General features: G+C 45.2%; 1 protein-coding gene across 1 annotated transcript in view; it reads left to right on the top strand.

Annotated features, from left to right (window-relative positions):
- Window positions 1-19,464: 19,464 nt before the first annotated feature.
- The window catches only part of LOC119406272 (otoferlin), a 229,869-nt gene continuing 228,898 nt past the window's right edge, over window positions 19,465-20,435 (top strand). Inside the window, exon 1 of the mRNA XM_049420024.1 lies at window positions 19,465-19,764. Within this exon, the coding sequence (XP_049275981.1) occupies window positions 19,686-19,764 (79 nt within the window). The 5' untranslated portion in view covers window positions 19,465-19,685. The remainder of the gene's footprint in view (window positions 19,765-20,435) is intronic.

Below are 20,435 nucleotides of genomic sequence, written 5' to 3'. Positions count from 1 at the left end.
GTGAGGGGGAGTGGAGAGGAGGTGTGTGGAGAGGGTATGCGCATGCGCAGTAAGGGTGGTCACGCCGCACACCACCACCACCGGACAGATACTGCCGTTTACTGCCGGCTGCCGGGAGATATGCCGGACAACGGAGACGTGACAAGGTTAGACTAAGAGGAGCTACGCCCCTAAAAAAGAGAGTAAGGTTCCTTATAGAGGGAGTGATGGGGAGAAACGTACGGGCGTACAGAACTGCTCGCTCGCTCGCTCGCTCGCTCACTCACTCACTCACTCACTCACTCACTCACTCACTCACTCACTCACTCACTCACACATATCTGTGGACACTAACAGCTGTGAGATCAGTGACCGTCCTGGACAGTGCTGTTGATGCTGGTGCCCGTACGCACATTATTACGCTTGCTTTCGCATGCCTCTGTGTAGTGCTTTCGAACAGTTCGTTCTTTTGTTCTTTGTTGTTTTTTGATGGCTGACTGAAAAATTTACCTTCATATGTTTTCACATATAAATAGAAACAGTGCCTTCGTCGTCGTCAACAGCAACGAACAACAACAAAAAACAACAACACCAACTCACAGCTTTAATCTTCAACAACACTGCCATCACCAACTTCATATTGCTGTTATCACCACCCTGAGAAAAAAAAAGCTGTCATCACTAATGACTACGATGACGTAACAATGGCACGTGGGCAAAAGCCGTGAGGCCCAAGTAATTACATAATGCATAGGATAAATACAAAATAACCGGCAAGAGCTCTGGAGGCTATGGTTGCGAAACCGGCGCAATAAAGGACGGTTACCTGTCTAGACAGTTTCACGACAGGTCGAGCGAGGGAGCGACGCGAAACAATAACAACGGCAGCAGAAGAAAAATAAACACCGCAAATAAAAGGCGGCAGTCAGGTGTGGGTACGGATTAACGTCCATTACATCGCTGGTTTATCGCTGTGCCTTCACGTCGTCAGCGTTTTTTTTTCCTTTTATTTCGTGCAACGTGAAGGCGTGAGCATTATACAAGAACAAGCTACGCAGCCTTATGTTCAGCTTATTCGCTACGTTTAGCAGTTGGACGCAAAAGCACCTAGTGTCGGGCGTTTGTGTGTATGTGTAAAGCCTGCCAAAGAGGAGCGTTCTATAGAAGGTCACGGGGAAGTTTTGTTCTTGGAGTTTGTGTCTTCTAAGTCGACGGGGTTTGAGAAGCAATTAGTTGTGATATAAATGACAGGCGTTGCTGGATTTTTGTGTAGTTTCTGGTTTTATACCAGAGAAATGCGTGACAGAAAAAAGAATTGTTATAGCGATGGCGACCTTGGACAAACGACAGATTTTCTTAATTACCCCATAAAGTGCGTGGTGGCACGATTGTCCAAGACGGCAACGATGGCATCATAATCGTCATCATCATACTCAACAACAACAGCAACAACAACAACAACGTCGTCAACGATGCGTATAAGGCAGGAAATGACTGCGAGACTGAATGCCGACAGCAGTGTACTTAGCATAAATAACCTTACCCCTGTGATATTTATCTTATACGACAAGCAAGAAATTTTGTTTAAAAACCAAGGCACACTTTTTACGAAAGAAAGAAAGAAAAAAAAATTCAGAACTTTGCGTGCTATCCATAACAACGATCTGATTATATGAGGTACCTTGGAATGTCGAGCTCCCATTTAATGTTTGCCACCAGAATTCCGCCCTTTGGGTCAGTGGCGTAGCCAGGGGGGGGGGGGGCACATCGGGCCCGTGCCCCCCCCCCCGAAATTTTTTTTTGCTATTGCATACTGAGCCCAAAATGACACTTGACCACATCTGCCTGCCCGGCACCCACTACAAATCAGTGAGATGCCCCCCCCCCCCCCCCCGAAAAAATTTCTGCCTACGCCCCTGCTTTGGGTGGTGTCCTGTAAATGATCCATTCATTGGACTTTCAGCGTGATCCGATTCGCTATACCCCGTGAGTTAGCGGCGGGGATCTGCGCCAATCGTGACTGCTGTCACCGGTCTCTATCCAATCAGCGCGCCCTGAAACGCACGGTCCACTTAAGTGGACGAAAGATACCACTTCACGACTTCTTTACGAGGATTTCAATGTAAGTACAGGAGCGTGCTTGCATGCCACGGCCATCGGGATGTGGACGCCACATTTTCGCCTCATTATTTTATTCTGTCCGTAGCTTTAAGCGATAGCTTGACTTCTTCGATACAAACCCAGAAAACGACTTTGTGCAGTCGTTTGACCCAGAAGCTCAGCCAAGGTCAATTTCCTCCTCTTCCTCCTCCCACGTGCGTCGTCATAACAACGGACATGCGCCGTGTCAGTTTGTCCTCTCCAGCACTCCCCTCTCCGTCTGTTGGCGAGAGCCGCGAGCCGATGGACGCGCGCGCCCGCCACCACCACCCACCACCTCAACTCTCGTCACGTGACTCCTGCGCAGGCAATATGAATAAAAATGTGGACAGTGTGCAGCTACTTGCCGCGCGAGGGCGCCTACGTGCGGGACACCGTGGCGGAATTCTTTACGCGGTAGCTGCGGTAGTTGCTGCAGTTGCTCGACAAGCTTGGTTTAACCGCGTTCAACCACGGTAGCTTTAAGGCGAAAACCTTAGATGCCTCATAAAACTCGAAAGTTGACCGTCGGTGTCGCACGTCGTCGGCGTCCACACGAGTGATGCAAAAGATAATCATCACGTGATGACGTCATAGATAGCCACGTCATGTGACGTCACCGTGACGTCACTATGACGTCACATGATGGCGTAATCGCATGACATCGTCGCTTTGTCAAAGGTGGGATGATCACGGAGGCAGAGCAAAACGAGGTGAAGTGCAGAAAGCTTGCAATGCCTCCGATCTTGGAGGTGGTACAAAACCACGTTAGGTGCAGAAAGCATTAGGAGAGGGGCGGTGAAGGGTCAATGCATCAACCGAGAAGGAAAACAAGATGACTTTCGCCTTCGGTTCATCTCAGGCGAATGTCTAAGGTTAGTACTTTACTTTCTCGGGGGGGGGGGGGGGAGGAGGGGGGTTCTTGTGACGTCCGGCCCTGAAGTGGTCTACCTGCCCATGTCTTCTACTTTGAAGTAGAGAGAGGAATACCGGGCCATCGGGAATGGTTAGCTACGGGGACCAGCGAGAAGCCGCATGCTGTAGAGAATAAATAGTCAAGTTAGTCCAATGAAAACGGTTTGCGGCAGCGACGAATAACGATGGCAACGGAAACGTATGATCCTCCAACGACAGTAAACAAGTCAAGATGAGAAAAAAAGACAATAAGCGAAGCGAGAGTTTATACGACACCTTGATTCATTCCCTGGCTCGAAGTTGTTTACGAAATGTCACACCACGCACTATGTTAACGCACAGGGTTACCAACTTTCGCAACTTTGGGCGTGTGCATGTGCGATGGCTCTTTGCGTGTTTTAGGTTATTTTTTTTGTTGACATGGGAAGTATAGTGGTTTCCCGGAGTAGCCTTTAAGTTGGCTATAAAATTTGTTTCGAGATAGAATCGCGGAAGAAAAGCTCACGTTGACAAGGAGTTGGACATACTACCTACCTATCGTATAAAATTATAGTAAAGACGAAGTACACTGTACACGAGTCGGGGTCAGCCGATGAACAACTTTGTCTTCGCTTAGGTACACCAACTCGCCTAAAAAGAAGTCCTTTTGGAGCAACTTTGTCGTAGGAATAATAACGGTGGTATATACTACAAAGCAGTGCCGCAGTGGGGCTTGCGCAGTAAGGACATAAATTGAGTCGTGGCGTATTTTCAGTCTTGCTACATACACAATAGAATAATAATCCGTGTCCTTTAAAAAGCGTGTATTTCGTCTGAAGTCTGCCCTATCAACTCGAATAATAAGTAGCACTTACAAATGTTGCTTATCCGTTGTTTTAGCAATATCATAAAATAACACGTGTCTACGACTACGCGTCGACTTAACCTCACAAAAAATGCTTCGAAAAATACGACGGGAAAATTCAGCACTCCTTAGGGAAATTCGCCGATGCATTTTTGTACGTGTTTAGAATGTCTGAGTATCTGTCGCCCCTATGTGCGTTGCAATGAAATAAAGAGAGTATCGTTTCGTTCTTATCTGCGTTTCGGGGTAACCGGCTCTCAGGTGGATTTTCTTTTGATTCCTCTGCCGCCGCTAAGTAAAGAACAAAACGAGCGTAAAATTTCAAAGGAAAGCTTCTTGAGGCGCCACGAAGAGTGTTAAAGGGTCCCAAAGCAACCTCTGAAGATACGAATAACGAGCGGGTTATTCTCTCCCAGCTTTTACCGACTTTTCGGCCCAATTCGTGACGCCAGCAAGCTGTTCACCTGACGTCATGAGGAAATAAGCTCTCCATTAGTCTATATACGAAGATGAGGGATATAAGTTGTGAATTATCTCCTAACCTGGTTTGGGGCCATGCCGTCGCACGCCCGTTCTTCCTTGCCTCGCATGACTACCGTACGCGATCAACTGGTTTCACTTCTTGTGCGTTTTCGGCTCGCAAGCGGAAATAACAACATGTACCCCGAAAATCGCTGAACCCTGATAGGCTCATCGCTTAGTGCTCACGTTATCCACGTGTTTTATGAAGAAATAAGTGGCGAGGAGGAGATGGCGACTGTTGGATGGGTAGTGAGGGCGAGAATGAAACCAATCTCTCGTCTTTGAACTCGGAGTGGTTTAGGAGCCCTTTAAGTAAAGATAACTTTCAGTGACGCCAGAAAAGGGGAACAGTTTCAGATAACAGGAACTGCGCCGGAAGCAACCAGCGTGACATGACAGCAGCGACCACTGCAATCAAAAACATATATTCATATTCATATTGATACTCAGCCACAGGAATCATATTCAGCTTCGCTTTGATGTAAAAAATCGGACAACTTCAAGATAAGGTGTTTTGAAAAGAGTGCCTTGTTATTTTTTCGGAAAGCTCTTATCCGCTCCAAACGGCAACTTTGTTTCTCATTGTTTGCTCAGCTTCCGTAAACATTGCGCGTTGTGAAACAAGCCAAAACAATATCATTGTTTTGAGTAGCGCTTATCCATAAACGTCTTTGGAATCAAGAATTTCGCTTGGATGCTCTTCGCACGTCTCCGTGTTTCTATTTTTCTTTTGTTTTGTTACCATGCTTCCTGGTTACTATCTTCGTACATTCTAAAAAAAAAAAAAAAGAGTATGCGCTACTTTTTTTGTGTCTGTCCAGAGTTGCTACGTATATAGACGTGTATAGACATTTGCGCTGAACTAAAGAGACACGTTAACTCCATTTTGGGTCCCACGACACTCCGACCAGGGCATAATGATGTCCAAAGAGAGTTCACGTGACTCTTTAAAGAGAGTCATACACGTGGCAAGTTAGGACTCAAAAAAGAGTCAAATGACTCCTTATTTTCTTAGAGTGTAGCGCTCGCCTTCGGATCGTGGTTTCGCGGGTTCGAATCCCACCTCACCAGGAAATATTTTTCGCCAAAAATTTCTCTCCTTCTCTTTCTCTTTCTTTCTCCCTCTTTGTACTCGCTCCCTCACCCATCAGGGTTATTCCATCCCGCGCCGGAGAAATCGGCGCAAGTGTTTTGGAAGCGAAGCAGAAGATGAAGAGGAGGACGGAGAGAGCGCGTGCCGATTCATGATGATGATAGTTTCTGTTCGCACTACCCGGCGCAACGAAAAGCTTAAAGGCCAACTCCGGCGATTTTTTGGCCATGTCAAAGTAATGGTGCTTTTATATTCCTGAGACGCTCCTGTCACGGGTCCGATAGCAGAAACACTCGGCAAATTGGAGAATAGTTTTAAATAAGCAAAAAAGCGCAACACCGAAACCGAAACCCAACCGAGGATACTGTCTTCGCGTGACGTATAAGTGGTTACAAAACCGGAAATCATGCAAGGCATGCCGGTCCCGCCAGCGCGTAGTATGAAAGCTGCGAAAGCGGCGAAGACGCTCATTTGAAAGGTGATTCCATCGGAAATCTTGTGTGTGACTGACCGTGTCACGTGCACAAGCTGAGCTGTCGGAAAATGACAGCTGCGATTCCGACTCATTTGGAGGCCAACTGTAATGGCCATTCCTCTTCGATAAAGTGGAACTCACCTGTTTAGCTATTTGCTTGCCTGGTTGCACATTCCACCGCCAGATGGCACCACCTGTCCAGGGAGCTCAAGTTTGTGGGGCCGTGATCGGGTAAAATGCTATCGCTGAGAAGTTCGCGGACTAACTAAAGCTTCTTAATATTGCTATGGGAAGAGTGCATAAGTTTGGCAATAGCGGCGTTCAACATCGCGTTGGTACGGCCGAAGGAATGTAATATGTATAAGCCAAGTATGAGCCACCTTTCGCACCATTAGGTTACGTTGTTTCGCACGGTGCGCAGCTCACCGTATACCGATAGGCCCGGTCACGGTGCACCCTGTATATGCTACGGGAAGTGTTTCCGTGGTGTTCACGCATGCGCACTCTTTAGCCGGTACGGTATTAGCGTACTTGCCGTGCGGTAAACCGGCATTGCTAGCTAAAACACTAATATAGAGACGTAGGGTAATCGTTAGGTGCGAGTGTTTCGTGACTGCCAACGGGGAAACGTGTGCAGCCCACAACGCGACACCACTTGCCACCCATCGCACGCATTACCACAAGGAACTGAAATTCACACGCCCAGCCAACGAAGCGCTCGCCAAACACTCGCGAGTGTTGCCTTGCGGATAGCAGACTCTCTAGGGGCCCCTCGGTTCCGTCACTTCCGCTTAACAAAAATGACGTCATGCACCCAATGTTGCCGATAATTTTGGGAAGCGAGGTGGGGAGAGTCGGGGCAATCAATAAAATTCATTTGCAATGAATCTGCGTATGTCTCCAGCTTGTAATTTGGCATATATAACGGGAACGTGAGAAGGAACGTACCCAGCGAATTTTATTGAGATCCATGGACCTCGAAAAATCGCCGGAGTTGGCCTTTAAGGAGTTCCGCTCTTAAAACTTCCTTTGCCAGCACGCAAGGGCTCCTGGCCGCCATCTAAACGATTTTGCTCCCCCCCTCCCCTTGGCAACTTGCCGGATACCAAAAGCAAAGCGCCTTTTGGTGCTGAGCATCCTTAGCCAAGTCACGCCAAGTCTCAGCCAAGTCACATCAAGGTTGCTCACCGACAGACGCAGAAAGCCGTGGCGGAGTTCATCGGTTAGTCGGGAACGCAAGTTTGATTTGATGAACCTCATTATCGAGGAAGTCTGTTCGCAGACGTATGCACGGCCGAACACTGTTATCATGGCTGCTGGTGGTTGCTTCAAACTTTATTTGTTCCTGTCTAATTCCATTTGAGGTCAAAACTGTAACGTCGGCCTTCAAGTATTAGGTGACAAAGGGAGTGGGGGAGGTTCTGACGTCGTGCCGGGGGCCGCAGGTTGCCGACCCCTGACTTGCATTATCTCTTTTGTCCGTTGAGAATGAACAGAATGCATTTACTGCGCCGTGTTCACCAATATTACGAGAGGAAGCGTGGGTATCGATTAAATCGATTGGAATGACAAAAAAAGAGGCTATGGATTCTCGAACAATCTCATATTCATTCAGTAACGAAATGTTTAAACACTTCTTGCTTCCATTCGTTTAACATGTGCATTTTTAGATACTCAACTCGGAAGTGTTTCAGAATGAGTACATTTGTACACTTTAATCAGTTAGAACAATTAGAACAGAAATGAACACAACAGGACACAAGAGAACAGAACAAAACAGAACACAACACAACACAGCGGAACAGAAATGAGCAGAAACGAACAGAACAGAACAGAACGGAAATGAACAGAATGGAACAGAATCTCTTGCGATCTTCGCTGAACTGCTGTAGTCGGCGCAACTTTTCAAAAATGTTTCTTGATATTTTCCCAAGAGGGTGGTCTCGACGCTGTTCGAGTGTAAATACTACCATTTTACTCCTCTTCGTCAACACCATCTTTTCCTGTTATTCTTTCGTAAACTCTCAGTTTCGTTTCTCAGTGCTGAGGTGGCACGTCACAACATCGTTCCAAGCCAACGCCTCAGCATATCTTTATCACAACAAATGTGCGCCTATTCGTTAAAGCTTGCGAAAGTTTCGAGTCAACACGAATCGTTGGAAACAAACTTGGCTGAAGTACGTAAAATATTCACGACACACATCACCCTTTCACGCGCCGCTTCGTACGTTGGTGTCAGAGAAGCGACACGACATTAATTTCAATTTACTACAGGAAACCGACGAGAATTATATACGGAAAGAGATAGCAGTCGTAACTCTGTATCGCTCCACAAATGGCAGATTGATTACCTGGCCGCTTGCGTAGTTCTTGTGAGCTGTAAGAGTTTCGTGTGTATACATGCGTTTTCAATAAAAATTGGAGGCCACCCTAATCCCCGACTTATGTGTCCGGTAGCGGCCCTCGCATCTCGACGTTCGAGTTTCGTTGTGTTAACACTGTGTTCCGTCGCGATGCCGAAGCGAATCTCAGGGGCCATTTAGAAAGAAGCGCGTGGTTGAGATCAGCTCCGCCAGGTGGCGCAACGATGCCAGATGCTCACAAGAAAGCCATCTGCTCTATCAATGAATTCCTTCATTTTTATTCATTATTCATACAGGTTTTTAACACTTATCTTAAGTAAACTTATGCTCCGATATCATATGTATCCAGTATAAATTTAACTTGAAGCAAAACCATCGATTTTCTACCAGTTTTAACGCGACAGCGTTAAAAAAAAACTCGGTTCGCAGAAATTCCGGTGTCGGCGACGGCGACGTTGGTTGTGAGCGAAAATTGATAATCTTGTCCGTGATCGAAATATCGAGAGAGACGCAAATAAAAGAAATAAGAACTTTAGGTTCGAGTGAGAATCGAACCCAGGCCGCCTGGGTGGCAAATCAGGTGTTCTACCACAGAGACACGCTATTGCTTGAAACTCCTTCGAAAAAAAAAAAAACACTATATGACTGTCATGTAGTGCAAGGAGTCTCCTTAACGCATGTAATATTTGCGTGGCATTGCGTGGCAGAAGCGTAGAATCGCGCAAGGCGTGAAAACATGTGAATTGAGCAATGAGTAGGCGTTTTAAAGTCTCACCCATTACAAAGCGCTCAGACATATTGAATCATCATCAGCTGAAAAAACACCAACAAGGTGAGCAGCTGCGTAGGTTCGCGTGTTGTCTTACGGACGCGCAGTGGGCCCTTCGCCGATTCGCAAAATGAAGAATTATGGCGTAGTGGGCACTTAACAACTCTACTTGCAGTAGGCATTCTAGGACACTTCGAAACGAGTCGTTCGTTTCCCTACGGCACGGTTGAGGCATGCACCGCGAACCGAAACCAGGCTAGCAATTTAGAAGGCGATGCGCGCGGGGCCCGATTATGCTATCGCGTTCTACTCTTGAAGGCAAATCTCAAGCGTCCTCAAAGTCTTTAAATTTTTTTAGAACACGCTTTCTGACTTTTCAGAATACCGGAAGCAAATGCTCAACCGGAAGTGCTTGACAGAGAAACAAGAGCGTCACTCGTTACTCGTGCCATTAAGAAATCACCTGTAGGCAGTTCAGTGCTCGTCGATTGTGTCTTCTTTTTTCGTCCTTCTGGTTTAGAGCTGTTTCTCATTGCGATAGCAATTACATGGACACTCTCGGCGGGTTTTAGCCGTCGCCGTCATGTTCCGTATATGTTCCATATATATTACAATTTGATAACATCACCCTGCGCGGATGTTCTATATACGTGTGGGTAAAAGCGCGCGAGCGCTGCCGACTAACGCGGCTGAAGCAGCGATTAAACGAGCCGGCCATCTCCGTCGCACAGAAAGTCTATGCGATAACATCAAGCCGCGTGCCTGGGCTGCCGTGGATGGCTTCTCAAGTAGAGAGGAAACGCCCCGCCAGTCTTCCGGCGGTCGGAGGAGTGTAAAAGGGTACCAGTGGAGAGAAGGGGGGGGGGGGGGGGGCTGCGTGGCTCGGGCAGCAACTACGAATTTCGATCAAGAGGGCGCGGTTGCGCACGCTATCTCTACTGACATCAGTGCACAGCTCCTATTCTCGTACGTGTTGTGCACTTCATTTGCAACGCGGCTCGAGCTTGGAACTGCGGCACCTCCTCGGCCCATGGCAAGACAGCAGTTGAGCGATGCTCAACACAAAAACGCTTTTGGTGTTTTTGAGGAACACTCAACTTAACCAAAGTTTGTGACTGACCCTTTTTGCGTATATATGTGCGTATGTGACTGTATGTACCGTTTGAGCGTATATGTGATTCATTGTATATACCATAGTCATAACGCGACACCCGGAGTAGCAAGCCAGGCGACAAACCAGGCTAACATCTCCGAGATTTTCATTAAAGATTATTATTTCTCTTTCTCTCTCTCTCTCTCTCTCACCGCTTACTTTGTGTTGAGGTGATCGACAGAACGAAAACCGCCGCGCTCCCTGCAGTGGCCGCATTCCCTTTGCGCCTGGTACTCCGGACTAACGCGTCCGGAGTACCTTTCTTTCAGTACTCATCCCGCATCAGAGGAAAGAAAAAAAAGTATCGAAAAAGAGTACGAACAAAAGAAAGAAAGAATAAAGAAAGAAAGAAAGAGAGAAAGAAAGAAAGAAAGAAAGAAAGAAAGAAAGAAAGAAAGAAAGAAAGAAAGAAAGAAAGAAAGAAAGAAAGAAAGAAAGAAAGAAAGAAATAGTCCACGAAACAATGGCACCTTTCCCCGAAGTCGAGTCCCGTCCTAGGAGGCATTCCTCCGCGTAGTAAATACCAATAAGGCACCTGCGTGCCCTGCCTGCGGCCATGCGTCAGCCGCACTCCATTCGCGCGTCTTAGGTTATTGAGCGTGGCGGGGTGCAACATTTTTTCCATCCGACTGGCTGCTGCACAGGCAGGTGCTTCTTTATAAAAGGCGTGTGACAAAAAACGGAGCGTAAAAGATAATAATTAAACGTAAGTTTAGGCCAATCCTCTATTTTTGTCGGCCGCGAAATTGCCCAGATGTATAAGAGGTGGCCGGGAAGGGAGTGCTCTTTTTGGATCTAGAGTGGCTCTCGGATAACGAGAAAGCAGATGTTTTGACCAAGTGGTCGACCAAGGTGATGGAATTTCTTCTTTCTTTCTTTCTTTCTTTCTTTCTTTCTTTCTTTCTTTCTTTCTTTCTTTCTTTCTTTCTTTCTTTCTTTCTTTCTTTCTTTCTTTCTTTCTTTCTTTCTTTCTTTCTTTCTTTCTTTCTTTCTTTCTTTCTTTCTTTCTTTCTTTCTTTCTTTTGCACTCTCGCTACATGTCGTATTTCCGTGGAGGTGCCCAGCAATCTGCCCAAATCCGACTTTGCCACCTTGTACGAAGCACAGGATTAGTGCCGTTAAAGGAGACACGAACATAAAAAAAAGATACAGAAATGCAACTCGCCTTCATCCGACCTTGCAACCGCATATGAGGTACCGTTCTCATGTTTTGAAAGGTTAAAAAAAGCAAGAAAAAAAAAGGTGCCGTAACTTATGAAAAAGAAGTAAGGCCACTCTTGCTTACGTCGTTGCCGATGCGTCAACGTGCTTTTCTTGCCCAACACATACGAAGAAGAGGACGCATCTTGTTGCCGTGGGCGAAGCTACCGTAACACACACACACACACACACACACACACACACACACACACACACACACACACACACACACACACACACACACACACATATTATATATATATATATATATATATATATATATATATATATATATATATATATATATATATATATATATATATATATATATATATATATCTATATATAATATATATATATATATATATATACTTTGAGAGAGAAAGAGGTGGAAGGATAAAGGAGCAGAGTCTTGCAAGTATGACTGCTCACGCGTGGTGAAGGGTTCAAAAAAAGATGAATGCGCCTGTTGCTTTATATGAGAAGAGCTTTGGAAGCCCAGTGATGATGTCGACTGTGGCTGAGGCTTAGAGAGTGTGACGCATATGTGGCTCTGGAAACGAATTTTCTTTCCCGCATTAATATAACCATATCTGCTCATACGCGTGTTTTTTGTTTATTGACACGATGTATGGAGATGTTGGCGCACAAACAGGACGCCGACTACTCCTTAGCTCTTAGAGGTGTCTAACATACAGCACATAGGGTCCAAATTTCTTCTTCACTGTAATAATAATGCTCATACGCTTTTATGTAACCATCATTACGACAGAAAAGCTGTGTATGCCGAGTCGAAACGGATGTCCGTAGACAGGTTGTCTATAGCGCAGTCATGTGCCGCAGAAATTGCACGAGTCCCATTACCTACCACTATGCTACAGAGCTTCGCTTCTCATCCAACTACCAGAGTGGAACGGCTCTTGCGTTACTTCCCGACTTAAGTAAACGAGAGGCTTCAACTCAGTACTGCTCTAAATCACCTGTACGAAAGCGCTTTCACTTTCGAGAAGATATTAGAACCATGGGGCTGCCCATCACAGCTCCGAAAGGCAACGAAAGCGCTGTTGCGTTTTCTCAAGGATACCGGACTGATTCGCCGTTCGTGATGTCAAACGAGGAACTTCTACGTCGATTGAAACAGTGACATTGCTCTCCTCCTCTCTAACTTTCCTTCCCCCTTCGCCTGTGCAGGACAGCCTACCTGGCTCAGCCCCGGTTAACCTCCCTGCCTTTCTTTTATTCTTATTCTCTTTCTCTCTCTCTGGCCGCGATGGGACCCTCCCACCTAGGGTGACCCCGAGCTTAGGAGCTCGGGAACACTGTTTCGGCAAATTAAAAGTTTATTTCATCGTCATCTCTCACTCTCTCCCTCTCCGTGATAAACCAAGTGGTAAGAATCGGGGTCACCCCTTTCAGCTTCGCTGGTCAACCATCTCCACGGGGTGTAAGGACGGTGAGCTTTTTTTATTCTTCGTACTGGTACAGAACACGCTTGCACAAAGGGCGGATAGGGTAATAAGGCGGCAATAGGCTGGCACCTGTTACCGAGAGGGGCATAAGGCCTGTCTACTCTTAATAATAATATCTGTGTTTTTACGTCCTAAAACCACGATATGAACATGAGAGACGCCGTAGTGGAGGGCTCCGGAAACTTCAACCGATCTGGTGTTCTTTAACGTGCACTGACATCGCACAGTAGACGGGCTTCTGGTGCATCGCCTCCATATAAATGCGACCGCCGCGGCCGGGATCGAGCCCCCGACCTTCGGGTCAGCAGCCGAGCACTATAATCACTGCTCCACCGCAGCGGACAGCCTGCCTACTCTTATCGGAGGAGAACATAGAAATAGAAGTTCGTCATAGGAAGAAGGGAATCAAAGGGAAATGAAGAAAAATTTGATGGGCCACAAACGTTTAAAGGAAACCGAAATTGTACTACAGACCTGAAAAAACAAAACAAAAAACAAGAAACGTTCTATTATAGAAAAGTAAGCAGGGTGCGATCAGTGCTTTCACGTTTAGAAATAAACCACTCGGATGCACACTGGTTTCCATAAAAGAAAGCAAGAAATAGGGAGCGAGAAAAGGGCAAGGAGGTATCTAGTTGTGCGTGCGGTTGGCTACCCTGTGTGGAGGAGAGGGGATGACGTATAAAGAAACAGACAGACAGACAGACAGACAGACAGACAGACAGACAGACAGACAGACAGACAGACAGACAGACAGACAGACAGACAGACAGACAGATAGATAGATAGATAGATAGATAGATAGATAGATAGATAGATAGATAGATAGATAGATAGATAGATAGATAGATAGATAGATAGACAGACAGACAGACAGACAGACAGATAGACAGATAGATAGATAGATAGATAGATAGATAGATAGATAGATAGATAGATAGATAGATAGATAGATAGATAGATAGATAGATAGATAGATAGATAGATAGATAGATAGATAGATAGATAGATAGAGTTCCCGTGCTGTGGTGGACACATGATGTATATAAGCGTCTTCAAAAGTTTTAGGACTTTCTGGGAGTGCACGTAAACTAATACGATCATGTAGGTTTAGAGGGGTAGGGTATATGGGTCATAGGGTGCTTCTTTTTCTTGCAATACAGTTTGCGGTGCGTATGTTGTAATCATGGAGCAGCATCTGTTTTTGGCGCTGTATGTTGAACCGGCACTTTTCCTTCTCCAAGCCCAAGCAAGGGGCGCTCAGGGGATAAAAGAGGTAGAATTAATTAATTATGACGTCGTATGAACAGATGAGGATGACTCTCATTTTTTATAACGCAATTAAAAATATGATCACAAATATCCTGAAACCTGCTGTAACATCAACGTGATATTCTCTTGGAAGAAAATTTTATTTATCAATCACATACATTCAGGCGCCAAAAGGATATTATATACAGAACTTTGGGTGTCACAACCAACTTATTTAAAATTGGTTTAACGAGGTTGCCCAGTACTAACCAATCTTCGTAATGTAAGTTTGAAATAGGAGGATAAGAATGAGACCATACTTATGATAGAATTAATGTTTTTATTGCAGTGCGTTGTTTACAGAAGAAGAAGTAGAAGACCAGAGGTCATTGTAGTAAAGAGATTTAAAACACTGGCTTAATTTTGAAGTCGTCCTTACAAGGTATTTCTTTCCCTCTCTCTTCTCTCTCTTTCAACATGCACTTTGATCACCTCGTTGAATTAAGTTAAAAGGCATACCGCTTCTGCGTCAAAGCGTGGGAAGGCAGGCGAATGGCGTAAACCGTTTCAGTCCTTTCTTCTTTTTTAAACCGTGTCTTATCTTGAAGGACTTATCTGTTCCACGGTATGAGGTCGTACACGAATGGTTGGGCAGACACCCAGCGCGCAGGTTCAATGAATGAGTCTTTATCGTCGCTTTAACCTAACCAAGTTCGCACGCAGTTTTTGTAAAGGTAGCTTCTCCTCATAATCACTATTGGGCAGGTGAAATCAGCCTCGAAGGATTCGCGCACGAATAAAATGGCGCTTTGCGCCAAAGAAGAAAGAATACTCCTTTCTCTCTTTCTCTCACTGATTCAGAAACTTTTCAGTTCTCTTTTACGTTCACGTCATGTGAAGATGGCTTCTCCCCAGTGATAATAACGCGCAGGTGAAAGCAGCTTGAAAGGGTTCGTGGGTGAAGAAAATGCCAAAAGTGCTTGCAAAGCTTTTGTAAAGGTAGCTTCTTCTTATAAAGACTATTACAAAGGTGAAGAAAGCTTTAAAGAATACCCAGGTGAGCAGAAACTGACTTGACGGGCATAGAGAGAATTCTTCAGGCTATCAGAGTACACCTATAATGCGTATTTATTTATACGCTAACGATATGGAATGCGTAGTGTAGTTTCTGAACGTAACTGTGTTAGTGAGGCGTTAAGAAATGTCAGAACAGTTAAGGCGAATGTGAGCGATGTCTGTGCTAGATAGGTTTGTCCTTCTAAATTTGCAGGATGTATGTCTTGCGCTTTAAAATTTTATTTGCGGTTATTTTCTCGTTCGTTGTAATTTTCAGCTTCTTAATAGCTTTGCTTGTTTTAACTGCCTTCACTTTTTCATACTTATTCAGCCACACCTCAAGTGTATTGCAGCAAGCTTTGTATGTCGAGCGCTTAAATAATCAATTTCAAACAAAATTTTTCTTTCTTTCTTTGTGGCTTCGAATTAATTGAGCATTTAAGTTGTCCGTAAAACTGTTGTTTTTTTACTACTGTTTGCTTCATTCACCGGACTAAGCCCACGAGCCTTCGCACAACATTTCGTTTCGTTTCCTGTCACCGAATACTCGCTAAGACCGGATCTTCCCGACTTCCCTATGCCGGCGCTGCCTTTCCCAAACACTTCCTTTATTTTTACTCCCCGGACCCCTAATGCCACCGCCTCCGCAGCTTCGACAACAACAGGACCGGACTTCTAAACGCGCCTAATGTCTTTGGTAACGAAAACGACCACAGACAAGCGTCTGACCTAGTTAGACAGCCTCTTAGTTCGCGCCAATGGTTCTGCGTGAGCCTTTCGCTACTGGATGCTTTGAATAAGTCGGTGCTCGCTGTATCTCATCCCGTTCACCTCAAGATACCGCTACGCCTTTGTTGGCCGAGATTTTCCCGCTGGTCTCTACTTTATTCCCAGTGGTGCGTAGACATAGAAAAGAAAACGCAGACAATGTTCTTTTTCTTAGTGTGTTATGTTAGTGGTCGTGACTCATGAATAAGAACGTAGGAGGAGTGTCAGGAGGATGTGGCTGTCTGATAATGTATTTAATGATGCTCTTTCTTAACATGCTGCTGCTCGAGCAAAATTCGGTTGTTTAGTTCAAGAGATGCCTGCCAATAAATCAAATTAGCAATCAATCAGTTAACTATGCAAGCGTTCAGAAAAAAATGAGGTGTCTTGCTATTGGTATTGCTTTACAAGCTCCAATTATCACTCAAACAGCGAAGTGTTTGGGCAACATTACGTATATCAATCAATCAATCAATCAATCAATCAATCAATCAATCAATCAATCAATCAATCAATCAATCAATCAATCAATCAATCAATCAATCAATCAATCAATCAATCAATCAATCAATCAATCAATCAATCAATCAATCAATCAATCAATCAACGCAGTTAGCGTGCGCATCGTCGCACCGGATATCAGTTAAGGCGTTGCTGAACTTTTTTGCGTGGCACTGGCCTATTGAATAGGCTGTAGTGCTCCCGCAATGCACCTTTGACTTTTTTTTCTTTTCGCGTGCCTGCTCTTCTCTCCGCTTTTTTTCCATCTCATTTCCCTTTCCCCCGCCCCTTAGTGTTGGGTAGAAAACTCGATGCTATAATTCTTGTTGAGCTCCTTGCCTTTCTATAATTTTAGTATCTCTCTCTCTCTCTTTCCAGCTGTTTCAAATATACTGATGCACCGTCAACTGTCGTTAAACTGGGAACACTCCCCAGCGCAGATTATGACGCACATTGTCTGGGCACAAGAACAACTCCAAAAAACAAGAACAAAAAACACAAAAAAACAAAAACAACTGCGACATATTTATGGGATGGGATCGCAAGCATCCGCTTGCTTTGCATAAAACAGAAAAATAAACAGGCTATCTCGCTCTCTTCAGACAAAACACACACACATACCTGTCGGTCTCGTCAAATGCGTCCGATAAAAAAAAAACAACGCCGCAATATTTCATCGTTGTACGTGAGTACGGATCGCATAGTGTTCGATATCGTTTTGAGAAGGCTCAACGCTGGGCCTGTGAAGCCAAGCCTTGAGCCTTTGTTTACATGCCTCGGGCACGGAGCATTGTTGCTCGGTGCGCTTCTGATACTTTGTTTAAGCAGCTCCTTCAAAAACAATCGTTAAAAAAAGGCAACAATAACAAAGATAACCCTGGAATTTCGCCTCGCTTTCTACGCTGATAAGTACACCTAAGTTTTAGCTTTCATTCGGTACAATATGGCATTTTTAGTGTCGTTATATTTTAGGGAAAAAAAAAAACAAAAAAAGGAAGAGCTTTTGAAAGGGAAATGAGTTTTTTTTTTAACACAAGGAAAAGGAGAGAAAAGAAACAAACATGTATTGCTGTTAGAGCAGTTAAACCCAGTACTTTCGTACATTACTTTAGTATTGAATAAAAATTGAAAGCGCCAACGAAGAGAAAACGTAGAGCCCTATGCAAAGATGAAAATGTATTTTTTGAATGTTCTTCTGTGATGCTCACTTTGTCTTGTTTAAAACTGCATCATGAAATTATGCTCGATTTTCAAAACGCAGTTAACTAACGTGGTTATCTTACTTGAATAATATCTATATTTTAATTATTTTTCTAGAAGTGCGGGCGTAAAATATTTAGGCGATTTATTATCCATGCCAAGTCTTCATATAATTGGTTTTGGCGCTTAGTGATCGAAAGTTCCTTTTTATTCAATGAAGCCTGGTGTATTCATCCGCATATTTGCGTTATTAATGACAGTGACCTTTGAGTATGACATACATTATATAAATTTGGGAATGAGTATACGAAGTCAAATTTTCAAATCTGTCTTCGACAAAATTTGCCAACTTGTGACAAATCGTGCCACTTTTGAGAAACAGTAAAGTTCAAATCTTTTCTTGATTCACGAATCTCACACTTTCATTCAGATTAAAAAACATTCAGTCGAACGAACATAATTTGCCATGCTCCGTATGACGACTGCCTTGACAAGTGTGTTTCGATAAGGGTGTTTGGCTGCTGTAAAACCCTAATTTAGTGTCGATGGCCTTAGGTAGAATAAACTAAATCAGACTGCCCGTGCGTGGTTTCAGAATAAGTTGAGAAGGAACGAAGAAAAACGAAGCAAGGTAAAAACGAAACGGTGATAAGCATTTGCAACGCCTACGGAAGCAGCCACGTGATTTTAAGCTCAGAGAGTCCATTCCAGACACACAAAATACATTGCACTTTGTCGATGCAGTGAAGCAAAAAAATGTAAGTAATGAAAAAAAAAACCTACCTTGAAGGTCTGCAGGTAGTTTGTAAAGGTGTTTTGAAGTGCGCGTGCCTACATTTGCGGTAGGCCACAAGATTGTAAGGATGCCGGAACCCACGCAATGCGCGCGAGACGCCACTTGAAGATTGCAGTAGCGGAAGCATTTACATTACCTCTAGAAGTAGGAGACACACTGAAAAAAACAAAAAAAACAGGAAGCGATCGCTTATAGACGGACAAAAATGTTAGTAGAAAAGATAAAGTGAGAGAGAAAAAAGGCAGTGTAGTACAGCAGCGCTCCCACGCGTAGGCGCTCGGCACTTTCCGGGAGTACGCGCGAAAGCCACACAAGACAGGGCGATTATCTGAACCCGGTAGTTTCGGGTGCCAGCTCACGTAGCATGCAGTGCTTCTTCCGGTCATCAGCGCCGTGGGTGCGGACCCGACAATCGCGCGTACCGCGCCCTTTGAGGTAGCGAAAGCGCTGTTTGTCATTGAGCTTATGTTTGCTCATTGCTGAGGGCAAACGCACCACTTTCCTGTATTTTGTGCCTGTTTGTTCACCGGCGACGCCAGCTTCCGGAACTGGCTTTCGTCTGCTTCTACGCGATCGTCTGCTTTTTACTCTTTTCTGTTCCTGTCACGTTTTGCTGTTTTAGCCGTCACGCCTCTATTTATTTTTACGCATACCGGCAAGGTGTTCATAGCGAAGAGGTAGGTGAAGCGGCGTGCGCTAAATGTAAGCGAGAACGACGAGAAAGAAAAAAAATCTAAGCGTGATGAAGGGAAGTGCGGGGCGCCGGCCCGCGTGCCCCGGGCAGACGCAGTTAAACAGAAGCAGAAGAAATCGAGCAGCACCTGGGAAGCAGACGCTCCTCGCGCGTCGCCATGGGAACGCCGGTTGACGTCACGCCGGACGGGGCGATCCGATTGGTCGGCTCGCGCAGCGCGCCACGGTCGCAAACGAGAAGAAATGGGGAGCTGGCAGACGAAAAGCTAGCGCGGAACCGGGAGGGTATCGTCCGGCCTGGGTTTGTGTTGCAGAAGGCGTGCTGTGCCTCCCAGCAAAAGGAAAAAGGAAAATTCGTCTGCTGTGCGCGTGTGCGCTGTACTGGGCTTGGGTGAAACAAATAGTCGACGGCTCGTTGTGCTTCTAACATGATCGCAGACGGTTAGCGTGAAGTCTCCTAAGAAAACATCGGAGGTTTTTGGTGAAACCCTTCAAGACCATGGCTCTAAAGTTGCACCTGCACTCCGTGAGCGGCTTCAAAGGCCGTGGTGATCGTCTTGCCAAGGCAACATTCCGTGGTAAGTTGAGAAACTTTGTACTTATTTAACGTTGTGCATCTTGTAAATGCCTAGCAGACGAAGTCTGCATGCCTTCTTGTCAGTGGAATTCACGAAGCTATGCGACGCGTCTCGCGCATGGGCTTTTCGCGCTCCGAAGGCACGCGCTTACAGGTGGATTGGAATTCGAAGGCTGCGACGCTTCACGCGGCTTCGCGAAATTGTCGCGTTGGTCTTGTTTCAAGTTTCCAGTCGATTCTTAGGCTCTTAAAGGTACAAAACACGAACGAGGACTTAGTATTGTCAACACCGCTGTATTTGAAAAGCAGTTGCAGAATCCGGCGGCTCTTTTTCTCAAAGGCGGGAACTTGTTGCATACTGGTTGTGTTTCTGTGCATACGTTGTCTTGGTTCAAGTAGAAACTACGTAGGGCGAACGCGGTCTACGGTTACTAAGTTTTGAGGAATTCTACGCTGAATGCATTCTCTCGCTTTGCTTATGGCCCCGAATGCGGTTCGAATTTTGTAGTTTTTTTCGCTATCGCTACCGAATAGGTGAAACAACCATATGCTTGCCGTTTGACGCGGCAATGCGCTGCATAATTTGCGTTGCGTACGAATGCGTGAATAGAATTTCGCCTTTCGCAACTACGTGAAATGAACTCCTGGGAGTGTTTATTTTTAGCACCATTG

The sequence above is a fragment of the Rhipicephalus sanguineus genome, chromosome 10 (assembly GCF_013339695.2).
Source record: "Rhipicephalus sanguineus isolate Rsan-2018 chromosome 10, BIME_Rsan_1.4, whole genome shotgun sequence".
Classification (NCBI taxonomy): domain Eukaryota; kingdom Metazoa; phylum Arthropoda; class Arachnida; order Ixodida; family Ixodidae; genus Rhipicephalus; species Rhipicephalus sanguineus.
Note: the sequence above shows the minus strand (reverse complement) of the source record. Positions and strands in the feature narration are given on the sequence as shown.